The 13,627-nt window shown below is 45.0% G+C and overlaps 1 protein-coding gene across 10 annotated transcripts in view; it reads right to left on the reverse strand.

Annotated features, from left to right (window-relative positions):
- Positions 1-11,244: 11,244 nt before the first annotated feature.
- Positions 11,245-13,627, reverse strand: part of il15l (interleukin 15, like) — a 41,824-nt gene continuing 39,441 nt past the window's right edge. For all 10 annotated transcript variants that reach the window (XM_078247159.1, XM_078247166.1, XM_078247164.1 and 7 more), the window contains one exon: positions 11,245-11,439. In XM_078247159.1, coding sequence (XP_078103285.1) covers positions 11,332-11,439 — 108 coding nt within the window. In that variant the 3' untranslated portion in view covers positions 11,245-11,331. The remainder of the gene's footprint in view (positions 11,440-13,627) is intronic.

Raw genomic sequence — 13,627 nt, forward strand, 5'->3', positions numbered from 1 at the left:
CCCCCACATCATCACATACCCTTCACCATACCCCCACATCATCACATACCCTTCACCATACCTCCACTTCATCACATACCCTTCACCATACCCCCACATCATCACGTACCCTTCACCATACCCCCACATCATCACATACCCTTCACCATACCCCCACATCATCACATACCCTTCACCATACCCCCCCATCATCACATACCCTTCACCATACCATCACATCATCACATACCCTTCACCATACCCCCACATCATCACATACCCTTCACCATACCCCCACATCATCACATACCCTTCACCATACCATCACATCATCACATACCCTTCACCATACCCCCACATCATCACATACCCTTCACCATACCCCCACATCATCACATACCCTTCTAGACAACTAGTGATTCCAGTCTCAAGTACTGTCTTAACTGCTGGGTCAAGCTTTGTATGCTGTTTGACAGCCTAAACAATCACATGTGCCTGCAACCCACCTCTGCCTGCCCTCCCAACCTGCTGAACCATGGCTTCCACATCATCTGGTAACCCATACATTACAATATGTGATCAACACGTTCTCACACCCATCTCGTAAAATATGGACGCTTGGTCAGGTGCCTTTGTCGTTCTTATTAACGCTAAAAGTCTCCTTTAGCGCTGTAAGTAAACGTGCTTGGTTGGGACTGTTGCCGTCCCTTTAGCGCTATAAGTTAACGCGCTTGGTCGGGACTATTGCCGTCCCTTTAGCGCTATAAGTTAACGCGCTTGGTCGGGACTATTGCCGTCCCTTTAGCGCTCTAAGTAAAGACGCTTGGTCGGGACTATTGCCGTCCCTTTAGCGCTATAAGTAAACGCGCTTGGTCGGGACTGTTGCCGTCCCTTTAGCGCTATAAGTAAACGTGGTCGGGACTATTGCCGTCCCTTTAGCGCTATAAGTAAACGTGGTCGGGACTATTGCCGTCCCTTTAGCGCTATAAGTTAACGCGCTTGGTCGGGACTATTGCCGTCCCTTTAGCGCTGTAAGTAAACGTGCTTGGTCGGGACTGTTGCCGTCCCCTTTAGCGCTATAAGTAAACGCGGTTGGTCGGGACTATTGCCGTCCCTTTAGCGCTATAAGTAAACGTGCTTGGTCGGGACTGTTGCCGTCCCTTTAGCGCTGTAAGTAAACACGCTTGGTCGGGACTATTGCCGTCCCTTTTGACGCAGTTATGTTTAGGAAAGGGTCGTGGGTGGGCTTACGGTTCCGTTACACAAGGGAAATACGTGGGATTTCCCAAACTGAATAAATCCCGCTCGCAAATATAAACACAAAACTGCTTTGCTAGCTCCATCGTGTTGTAACTAAGACATCTGCTGAAAACATAATGTTATTCATTAGCATGATTGCCATATTGTTTAGTTAAAAAACATCCAAAACACTAAAGTACGAAAACATAGCAGACAAGATGCAAGCTTTTATTTTGAAAAGTCGAAGCTCGCAGACAGCACCAAGCTGGGATGGCGTGAGATGGGAGGTCTCCAGGCTGCAGCCAAATCCGACTCAAATATACTTTCGGTCCCAGTGATATTATATATATATATATATAAACGACAGCCTTTTTAAGGCAAGCTTACCTATGATAAAATATACAATGACTGAGGAAGCCTAGTGACGAGTCCATAGCAGCCAGTGTTGAATGTTACCCAGTGTGCTTTGCTGAATGGTCTCAATGCTTTATTGTTTTATTTCATGTGAATACTAGTTCACTAGAGGAGTAACTTAGTATTTGAAGTAATGCAGTAATGCAGGAAGTGTGCATTTAGTTTCCATGCTTATTGTGTTTCCACAACAATGATAGTGAGTAAATCTCCTGAAATGGCCGCCACACCATAACAGAGGAGTGAGATGCGTCAGATGACAATGCAGAGGTGTAGTCATGTGGTTATCATGTCATGGCTATCTGTGTGTCTTTTCCAAGTGCAAATAAGTACAGAATGCATCAATACATTGTTGGGTAGGGTCAGCCCTTTTTTCCATATTATTTTGGAGGGTCAACCAAGACTTATTGCTTGTGAAGGGAGGGTCAGGTGTGTTATATTAAAGATCCCAATACTCCTCCTGTGGCCCCTGAAATAAATAACGAAAAGTCCCTAAGTAGGTTTTCAGTGTTTTTCTCAGAGTCTCTGTCAACCCAGGAATCTTCACCCAGTTCCCCTTTCAAATGGCAGAACACTCTGCCAACTTCCTTGATAGTTTGGCAGTAAATAATAACGATTTTCTTTAACATCCCTCACAACCCAGTCTAGGCAGTCCAGCGTATGGGCAGGGACTTTGATCAGACCCAGTCTGATGTTTGTTCGGTTTGGGCTCAGCGCCAAAGTAGTTGGATTGTCCATCTGCAGCTGTTTCATTGACCTGGCTCTGGATTCCCGATCAGCAGAAGCAGTCAGTGCCAGCACAGGTGTACCTGGAATATATGGAAGTAAGATAAGCAACCAATAAGTAACAGTTTTAATAAGAAATGATGAGTAGTATCATCTATTACTTTTTAATGACCGTACTGACATCTCAAAAGAATACATCACTTATAAGGGGTACAGTGACTATCAGTATGGGTATAGTGTGTGAGTACATACAAAGCAGCACCCTTGTTCGATGCCAACTCAGAGATGGCTTTAAACAACAGATAGATAGATAGATAGATAGATAGATAGATAGATAGATAGATAGATAGATAGATAGATAGATAGATAGATAGATAGATAGATAGATAGATATGTACTAAGGGATGTAAGCATGGTGCTCTATGAGAGTGTGTGTCATGGTGGTAATGCAAATAAGTACAATAGTGCAAGGATAAAGTCTAGAGACCAGCATTAAATATGGACAATATAAGAGAATAATGTAAACACAGTAATATAGAAACTATAGCAATGCAAGGATAAAGTAAAAAAACAGACAGCATTGAATATGGGCATTATAAGGGAACCAAGTAGGATAGACACAAACTGTCTACTTTATTCCCTTATAATGCCCATATTTAATGTATAATATTTACTTACTATTAAACTTAAACGTATCATAGCACACAGGAGATGTATGCAAATGTGGTGAATTAGACTAAGTGTAGAAAACATCGAAGACTGTACATGCAGGAAGGCTATTTTTTTGTACATACTAACCAGCTTTAACTAGGGATCTAAGCTCTCCCGACTTGGCGAAGCTCTCGCGAAATGGCGTCTGCCCTTTCGCAGCCTGACCCCTGATAGAAATAACAGAGTACATTATAATGTTTGAACTGTTTGTTATTTCGCTACAATGACACTAACGTGATGATTGTACTAAGTCTGAGTTAGCAAACGTACATCGACACCTAGGTACAAGATATGTTTACAACATTTTATTCATATCACGACATTGTGAGTTATTTACTAAGTCAGACAGTCAGACTGTCTCTTACCATTTGTAAGTGAAATGAACTTCGAAATGTCCACGATGACACCAAAGCTGGTCTACGGAAAGCCGTTCCACTCCCTATTCAGCCCCATTGTACCGAATGTAGTTGCAGTTTCACCAGAGTTCCACTGGGGGTGATCGCGGTCCAGTGCTAAATGAATGGGACTCTATGGAGCTAGACGCTAAATGAATGGGACTCTATGGAGCTAGACGGCTAAATGAATGGGACTCTATGGAGCTAGACGGCTAAATGAATGGGACTCTATGGAGCTAGACGGCTAAATGAATGGGACTCTATGGAGCTAGATGCTAAATGAATGGGAGTCTATGTATCTAGACGGCTAAATGAATGGGACTCTATGGAGCTAGATGCTAAATAATGGGACTCTATGGAGCTAGATGCTAAATGAATGGGAGTCTATGGAGCTAGATGCTAAATGAATGGGAGTCTATGGAGCTAGATGCTAAATGAATGGGACTCTATGGAGCTAGATGCTAAATGAATGGGACTCTATGGAGCTAGACGCTAAATGAATGGGACTCTATGGAGCTAGACGGCTAAATGAATGGGACTCTATGGAGTTAGACGGCTAAATGAATGGGACTCTATGGAGCTAGACGGCTAAATGAATGGGACTCTATGGAGCTAGACGGCTAAATGAATGGGAGTCTATGGAGCTAGATGGCTAAATGAATGGGACTCTATGGAGCTAGATGCTAAATGAATGGGACTCTATGGAGCTAGATGCTAAATGAATGGGAGTTTATGGAGCTAGACGGCTAAATGAATGGGACTCTATGGAGCTAGATGCTAAATGAATGGGACTCTATGGAGCTAGATGCTAAATGAATGGGAGTCTATGGAGCTAGACGGCTAAATGAATGGGACTCTATGGAGCTAGATGCTAAATGAATGGGACTCTATGGAGCTAGATGCTAAATGAATGGGAGTCTATGGAGCTAGACGGCTAAATGAATGGGACTCTATGGAGCTAGATGCTAAATGAATGGGAGTTTATGGAGCTAGACGGCTAAATGAATGAGACTCTATGGAGCTAGACGGCTAAATGAATGGGACTCTATGGAGCTAGATGCTAAATGAATGGGACTTTATGGAGCTAGACGGCTAAATGAATGGGACTCTATGGAGCTAGATGCTAAATGAATGGGAGTCTATGGAGCTAGATGCTAAATGAATGGGAGTCTATGGAGCTAGACGGCTAAATGAATGAGACTCTATGGAGCTAGATGCTAAATGAATGGGACTCTATGGAGCTAGACGGCTAAATGAAGGCTACTCTATGGAGCTAGATGCTAAATGAATGGGACTCTATGGAGCTAGATGCTAAATGAATGGGACTCTATGGAGCTAGACGGCTAAATGAATGGGACTCTATGGAGCTAGACGCTAAATGAATGGGACTCTATGGAGCTAGATGCTAAATGAATGGGACTCTATGGAGCTAGACGGCTAAATAAATGGGACTCTATGGAGCTAGACGGCTACATTTGTCTCTTTCGCCTGATTGTCGTTGAGAAATTTCAGATTTGATCGTAGTTTTTGCAAGTTCAACATGGATTATAGGTCGAAAGTTTAATGAACGAGTACTTATGTCTTTTCGATTTCTTACAGGTTGAGTCGTTGTTGCCCATAACACGCTAGCATTCTGCTAATGAATGCTGATTGGTCAGTGAAGGACTGATTACGATCGGAGATCCCGCTTGACGGCATCCGAAGCAGAACCAGAATATCAGAGTAAATATTTCGGCGTGGTGTTTAAAACATTAGCAAACCTCTTTCTAGCACGTGTATTAACAGGGAGAGACTAACCTGTCAGCTGTGTTGTATTAACAGAGAGTCTAACCTGTCAGCTGTGTTGTATTAACAGAGAGTCTAACCTGTCAGCTGTGTTGTATTAACAGAGAGTCTAACCTGTCAGCTGTGTTGTATTAACAGAGAGAGTCTAACCTGTCAGCTGTGTTGTATTAACAGAGAGTCTAACCTGTCAGCTGTGTTGTATTAACAGAGAGTCTAACCTGTCAGCTGTGTTGTATTAACAGAGAGAGTCTAACCTGTCAGCCGTGTTGCCGATGCTTCGAGAGAACAAAGGAAGCGACTCAGAGCTTGCCGTGAAGCAGTATCTCTGGCCGTATATGTGTATGACGTCACTGACATTTTAAAAGGCTTTTTAGAACAAAAAAGCCACTTTAAAATAATCTAACACCCAGCAGTGTGTATTTTCTTAGCCTCCCCTTTCTAATGCAACATTCAAATTACTAGACAAAATATGATATCCTGAGAAAAGTTGATTTTGAGGGTATAGCTCCATAGAGTCCCATTCATTCTGCACTGGCCTGTGAGCGCCCCCTATATGGAACTCTGGTGGAACTGCAACCAGTTCAGAAGCCGGAAGTAACGAGAGAGTGGACCTTCTTCCCTTATTAGAAATTCTTTGATGATACCTAGATTGTCCCTGCTCTTCTTGTTCAGCAGCCATGATTGAGGGCTTCTAAAAAGGAGCGGTCAACGACCACTGGTTATGTCCACCTCGTCGTGCACGCCGAGTTGCATCGCCGTGATGCCCATTTCAGTTGCTTCTTTCACTTGGTCCTCCATGAGTGCGACCAAAGGAGAAACCACAATGACCACAAGGTTTTCACTGTGCCCCATCTTCTTAGCGACCAGCGGGGCCAGCTGATAAATTAAACTTTTGCCGAATCCCGTAGGAAGGACGGCAAAAACTAGCCTCGTGAGACCGTCCTGATCTGGCGAGCTCCAGTTTTCCACTCGCAGATCAGTCTGGCATCTTGAGACAGAGAAAATTTAGAGCCGTTTGCCAAATGACCGACCAATTAGCATTGGTTTTGAGGCGGGTTTAGGTGTGACGCGACGAGAACAACTGTTCTACGACGTGGCGGCTTCCACGGATGAGATGAGCGTAGCTATCGCGCAAGTTGTATCCAAATTAGAAAGTATTCCTTCGTTGAAAGAAGAGCAAAAAACGGCACTGGAGGCTTTTTTCAGAGGAAAAGATGTTGTTGCTCTTCTCCCGACTGGTTTCGGCAAGAGTTTGATACATCGTTGATCTGATTGGCTGATTTGGCCCGTCTATCACCAACATAGGTGGTGAGAGACATAGTTTATCCAATCAGCTAACCAGGATTTTCGCCCCTTCCCAAAAGTTCTCCAATGGAAAGTTCCCAGATGGACATGCCGAGCAAATACGAAGCAATCCGAAGCATCTCCGATCGACAAATGCCTTGATCACGGTTCTCTGTTCCTCTTGTAAAATGTATTCGCTGTCGATAGCTTCTATAACAGATGTGATGGCGGAATCTACACATCTCAGTTCTCCAGCGGCATCCATCTTTGTTAATTCAACCCAAGCGCTCTTTGGTGACGTGGTTGACATTACTGTACTGTTGATCATCTGTCCATCATCGTATAAAGCCCACCCTCACAATTTTATTGGTCCGAACAGCTCTGGTTCGAGCATAGTTGCTCCACAACGGATCAAGTCCAGACCGAACTTCCCGACCTTGAATGTTGTGGGCGGGGCTAAGTTCGGCTGGCATCCAGGCTAGAAACATAGGGCTGTGGGACCATTGGGCTGTGGGATCATAGGGCTGTGGGACCAAGGGGGTAAGCTTCTCCTCGGACCGCGTAGCTCCTATGGCGCCATTTTGATGCTACCAAGCCATCACCCCCCGTTAGCATCCCATTGACTCCCATTCATTCTGACGTCACTTTGACAGAGAATACCTTTACATCTGAAGCGTTTAAAGACTCTATTTGTCCGTTGTTTATTTCTAAAGAAACACGACAATGTATAAAAGGCTCCATTACCTTGTAGCTCACGTTATGGCTCCGTAGCAGACGTTTTTATAACAATAGGCTAACGATTGGGTCATAACCACGAGACTTCCTGTCTCATAGTAGAGGAGTTACCGTATAGTACAGGAGAAGCTCTCAGGCAGTTTGGACTTCCATCAGCTGTTTAAGTGTAATGACTAATGTTAACTATCATTTTAGTGATCAATAATGAGCCTGTGTCTATGTTATCTCCTTACATATACCTACGCTCTCCGTCTCTGCTAGATTGGGAATGATTGAGATTTCTCTTGGCACAGCTACCAGAAGACTTCCAACTTTCAGACAGGTTGCTCACGTCACATCTACGTCTTCAAGCTCAGTTGGAGGCTGCTCAGTAACGCTCAGCCATCACCGGGAAAGAGCTTCTAATGTCCTTCACTGGTCTCCGTCCAGAGACACGGGATCTGTTGGTCCATTATATATATATGTCAATAATTTCGGTCAGTTCAGATGCTAAATGATGTTGATGAAGGCTACAATTATCAAGCAAGTTACACTGTATATCCAAAACCCAATCAAACACTAAGCCCAGTGCAACCAGCTGGCTCTAATGTTTCTATGAATGCATTATAAGATAAACTCAGGAAACAAACTGAAAGCATAAAAATATTTGAATGAAAACAACTCATGTGGCTCAGCTTACGTGTCAAGTATTCAGAGTGATGAAGCTGCCCCTGGATTAACCGTGAGATGTTATTACTCAGCTACTTTTAAACATGATGAAAGACTTGGGTATCAACAGGTTTCTGGCCACGAGCCGACCTTTTCAAGAAGCTGATTGAAGGAATGAAAGAGGGAGGCTGTGTTCACACGCTCCAACAAGTCCTCCACTGCTGGAACACTTGCGGAATGTAAATGGGAATACTGACTCTCATTAGCCATAAACAGCTTAGTTGGAATATCGTCTTTCTCCAAATGAAGGCAAATAACGGAATATTATGTGCATGTAAAAGTTGTCAGTGTTTTGAGTCTTCTGTGGGGCTATTTACACCTGCCCCATTTAGTTCGGTTGAATTGCACCAGAGTTGGTTTTGCCCCTTGGCGCGGCTCGTTTGGGACAGGTGTTAATTAGAGGGTGACAAGTTTTCGGGACGGGAGTCAATTTCACTGTTGGTAACGTGTTCGGGACGGATAACGCATAGAAATCAACGGGAGCGGGACGGAGCCGGAGATTAAATAAAAAAATGACGCTGCAATGTGATGAGTGCGCCCAAAGATTGCGAGGCATTTCGTTTTAGAAAAGAGAACCGCTTACAACTCACAATGCGCTTGTTGATTGGGAATACCTGAGCTGAGGGAGTCTCGAAAAGTTGTCACTACCTAACCCTAACCCCCCCCCCCAGCAGTGAGAGACAAACGGCTCTGCCGCTGCATTCACACAACAACATCAGCGCAGCAGAGCAGAGCAGCTGCTCTCGCTCCCTCAAGCCATCGCTGTAGCTGTGCGAGCACAAACACACACACACACACACACACACACACACACACACACACACACGAAACGGGAGCGGGACGGGATTCAGGAGTCTTTCTTTCGGGATTTTGCAGGACAGGATTGTTTTTGGTTTGCTGGCTACTTAGCTAAATACATAATAACATAATTTCGGTCAGTTCAGATGCTAAATGATGTTGATGAAGGCTACAATTATCAAGCAAGTTACACTGTATATCCAAAACCCAATCAAACACTAAGCCCGGTGCAACCAGCTGGCTCTAATGTTTCTATAAATGCATTATAAGACAAACTCAGGAAACAAACTGAAAGCATAAAAATATTTTAATGAAAACAACTCATGTGGCTCAGCTTACGTGTCAAGTATTCAGAGTGATGAAGCTGCCCCTGGATTAACCGTGAGATGTGAGACTCTGCTGGGAATTAGTGAATCCCTTCTGACTGTTCCAGCAAACAGCAAATGTCATCTGTGTTACTATCAGTAAAAACAAATGAGACGAACCCAATGGACTCATGGCTTTAGACAGGACATTGACATCAGGTCAGGATCTGGACCTGCAGCCTTTAAACATGGAGATCATTGCTGATGTTCTGCTGTGTTCAATTAGGCGATTTAAAGTGGGAGGTCTGATAACTTTGTATCAGCTACAGTTGTAATGACCTGATATGAAAGTGTAACTGGAAAATTCTCCACCCTGAAACTGATGTTAGACAGAGACGTTAGGCCTCTTGCACACTTCCTGCGTGGCGTGAGCACGTCCGCTGCTTGGCATGTTCGTTTTCATTTCGGTGCGTGCCTGCTAGAAATAGGACCGACGCCTAGTTTTCACGCAACACGCAAGCGTTTCCAGGCAAAATAGAGCACGAAAAGATGTTTATTTGTCATTTTGGCACGAATACATATTAATAAATGACATTTTGATGTTTGACGGGAAGGGGCCACCCAACTTTTGTATTCATGAGAAGAGCAACATTTCAAAGTGGCTTGTTTGGTGCATATTTATCCATGTAGCTCCATGTAGCTCTCTCAGTCTCGGCCCCTATCGCTAGCAGATGGATCCCTCCCTGTTTAGTCAGCCAGACCTGTAGCTTTAGAGACCGTGGGATTACCCAAACTGAATAAATCCCGCTTGCACATATAAACACAAAACTGCTTTGCTAGCTCCATCGTGTTGTAACTAAGACATCTGCTGAAAACATAATGTTATTCATTAGCATGATTGCCGTATTGTTTAGTTAAAAAACATCCAAAACACCAAAGTACAAAAACATAGCAGACAAGACGCAAGCTTTTATTTTGAAAAGCCAAAACTCGGGCTGCAGACAGCACCAGCAGGCAGCCGGGAGGCGCGAGACGGGAGGTCTATCCTTTCGGTCCCGGTGATTATTTGTGATTATTTGTGAAAATGTGCAAACGACAGCCTTTTCAAGGCATTTGGGAAGGAAGGAGTGGTAGCTCATCTGAGATGTGGAGTTTTGGATAATGTTCAGCTTCGGCAAGCTTACCTATGATAAAATATACAATGACTGAGGAAGCCTAGTGACGAGTCCATAGCAGCCAGTGTTGAATGTTACCCAGTGTGCTTTGCTGAATGGTCTCAATGTTTTATTGTTTTATTTCATGTGAATACTAGTTCACTAGAGGAGGAACTTAGTATTTGAATTAATGCAGTAATGCAGGAAGTGTGCATTTGGTTTCCATGCTTATTATGGGGGGGCGTGGATGGGTCAAACAACACAGGACTTTAACCCCGGAGACTGGGTGTTGTAGTTCCTTTTCCCGTTCTTCTCTTCCTAACCTCAACCGTCCCGTTGTTGCCGCTGACGTATGGCGTTTAGTTTCCCCGTTGTTGCGTCCCCCAGAGCAGCCCAGTGTCATAGCAGTTCGTGAAATGGTCACGTTCGAAAATCGTGACCTGTACACGAATCAATAAATCAAAATAACGTGACTAGTTCACGAAACTGGCGTGAGACCGCGTTGTCTTTTCGTAATACCAACCGTTTCTTTCTTTTTCCCGCGTGTAACGTAGCCTCGCGATAACACGTCACTTGGCTTTAGGAAAGTGGCACGCGCCAGGACATGCCACTTACAAATCTAACTCCTTCTGCACTTCTTTCAGCATTTCAGCGTTTTTTTTTGTTTTTTTTCACGTTTTCCGATGTTTTTGACAATTTTCTCAACGTTTTTATACAGTGTTTGTTTTTTTTAAATGCCATAAAATGAAATACAACACCCAAATTCAATAAAAGTAGTGAACTGATAATTGACTTTACTAGTTGTATGGAACCATCCACATTGTTTTATTTATTTATTGACATATTTCTAACAATTTTGTTGAAAGAAACCCGAAATTCTGATATGGAAACTTTTTGAAAATCGGTCAAATTAGACCCGAGGACGACAGGAAGGTTAATCACAAGCCTCCACCAACATGCAGAAGCTCATTTCTCCCCTCCAGTTGCCAATCAAACACCACGGAGATCTTCAGACATCTTGCATGGCGCACTTTATTTGTGTTCAGGTGATATGAAAAGCTCATGAAGAGGAAAAACAAGAGTGTCTTTTTTGAAAAGTCCTTAGCAGTACAGTCTGTTCATCATCTCAACAGTCGATTTAAGTTGCTTGAGGAACGTTTCTGCATTTTGCTCGTTGAGGAATTCACACTGACGACACTCTGACTCCGACTGTGGAGGAGAAGAAAGAAACAGAGATGTATTATTGGTCAAAGAAAGACACAACGAGACCTAAACAGCAGTTCAGTGCTTAAAGTGCTCATATGATGCTCATTTTCAGGTTCATCATTGTATTTTGAGGTTGTATCAGAATAGGTTTACATGGTTTAATTTTCACACCATATTGTTGTTGTACTGCTCATTGCTGCAGCTCCTCTTTTCACCCTGTGTTCAGGTCTCTGTTTCAGCTACAGAGTGAGACCTCTCACTGCTGTAACATCTTTGTTGGCAGTCGCACATGCTCAGTAGCTAGGTGAGGACTACACGCTCGGTAGCTAGGTAAGGACTACACGCTCAGTAGCTAGGTAAGGACTACATGCTCAGTAGCTAGGTAAGGACTACACGCTCGGTAGCTAGGTAAGGACTACACGCTCAGTAGCTAGGTAAGGACTACATGCTCAGTAGCTAGGTAAGGACTACACGCTCAGTAGCTAGGTAAGGACTACACGCTCAGTAGCTAGGTAAGGACTACATGCTCAGTAGCTGGGTAAGGACTACATGCTCAGTAGCTAGGTAAGGACTACACGCTCGGTAGCTAGGTAAGGACTACGTGCTCGGTAGCTAGGTAAGGACTACATGCTCAGTAGCTAGGTAAGGACTACATGAGCTAGCTAGCTGTTTCTCCAACTTCAGTAGTACAAGGCAGGATTATCTGGGAGACTTCTTCTAAACGAGGGAGCACTTCCTCCTTTGTGTGAATACCTGCAGAACAGGGACATGGAAGTAGTTCTTTTGGAGATTATGGTGAACTAGTGTAGTGTGTAGCAGTGTTTTGCCATTGAGAACGAGCTAGCATGCTAACAGTTAGCCCCCTAGCCCCCTCGTCTCGGCTAGTGACGTAGAAAGCCTCTCCCCCCTCTGTCCCTCTCCCCCTCCCTCTGTCCCTCTCCCCCCTCTGTCCCTCTCCCCCTCCCTCTGTCCCTCTCCCCCCTCTGTCCCTCTCCCCCTCCCTCTGTCCCTCCCTCTGTCCCTCTCCCCCCTCTGTCTCCTCCCCCTCCCTCTGTCCCTCCCTCTGTCTCCCCTCCCTCTGTCCCTCCCTCTGTCCCTCTCCCCCCTCTGTCTCCCTCCCTCTGTCCCTCTCCCCCCTCTGTCTCCTCCCCTTCCTCTGTCCCTCCCTCTGTCCCTCTCCCCCCCTCTGTCCCTCTCCCCCTCTGTCTCCCCTCCCTCTGTCCCTCCCTCTGTCCCTCCCTCTGTCTCCCCTCCCTCTGTCCCTCTCCCCCCTCTGTCTCCCCTCCCTCTGTCCCTCTCCCCCCTCTGTCTCCTCCCCCTCCCTCTGTCCCTCCCTCTGTCCCTCTCCCCCCTCTGTCTCCCCTCCCTCTGTCCCAAAGAGCTGTGTGTCGGGCTGTAAACGGGTTCGGGCTTTTAAAAAGCTGTCAATCCAAGCGTACTTGTCGGGCTCGGGGCCTTGTCGGGCGAAACTTTTAGCCCGATTACAGCTCTACCCTAGACTGCAGCGGGCTGCAAACCGTTGGTCATTTCGGCTCATTTTCTGTAACCAATGCAGCGTAGTTAGCAAGCTAATGCTAACGTTAGCTTGCTAACTCCGCCGTGCCCCCCACGCCCCTCCTGTCACAGAAAACGAGCCGAACAAAGCTGTCACTCATCTGATAGCAACGTGCTTTGTGTGGATGAAGCATTAAGTTGCTAAATTTGACTCATTTAGCGGCTGGCTCTCTGCCTCGTAATGTTATCTCTTAATGTTGCTGTTACTGCAAAACCTCACCTCCGCGACTTGACGGAAATCGGCTTATACGGAAATGTAAACGTTGCTGTGGGAACTGTACACATAAAACCCATAAAACTGGCAGCAGCTCTGACCACATACTGCTACGTTAATTTGAATGGGAATGGCCTTTCTATCCATTTTATTTCTTATATAGGCTGTGGAACAGTGGTTACATAACCTTAGAAACAAGCCTCATCGCCACCGTGTACGTGAATGTGTGCACGCCATAGGTGCGCTCCGGTACTATAACAAATAGCACTACACCCCTGAATGTCGTGCCATGTCATTCCTCCCACGGTCTCAATAACCCGAAAAATTCCCTTTGGTATTAATAGCCCACTAGTGCAACGTCCACCAGCGATATTACGAATCCCACTATGGCCACGCCAAGACCCGCCCTTCAATAGCATTCAT

This window comes from Sander vitreus, chromosome 3 (genome assembly GCF_031162955.1).
Source record: "Sander vitreus isolate 19-12246 chromosome 3, sanVit1, whole genome shotgun sequence".
Lineage (NCBI taxonomy): Eukaryota > Metazoa > Chordata > Actinopteri > Perciformes > Percidae > Sander > Sander vitreus.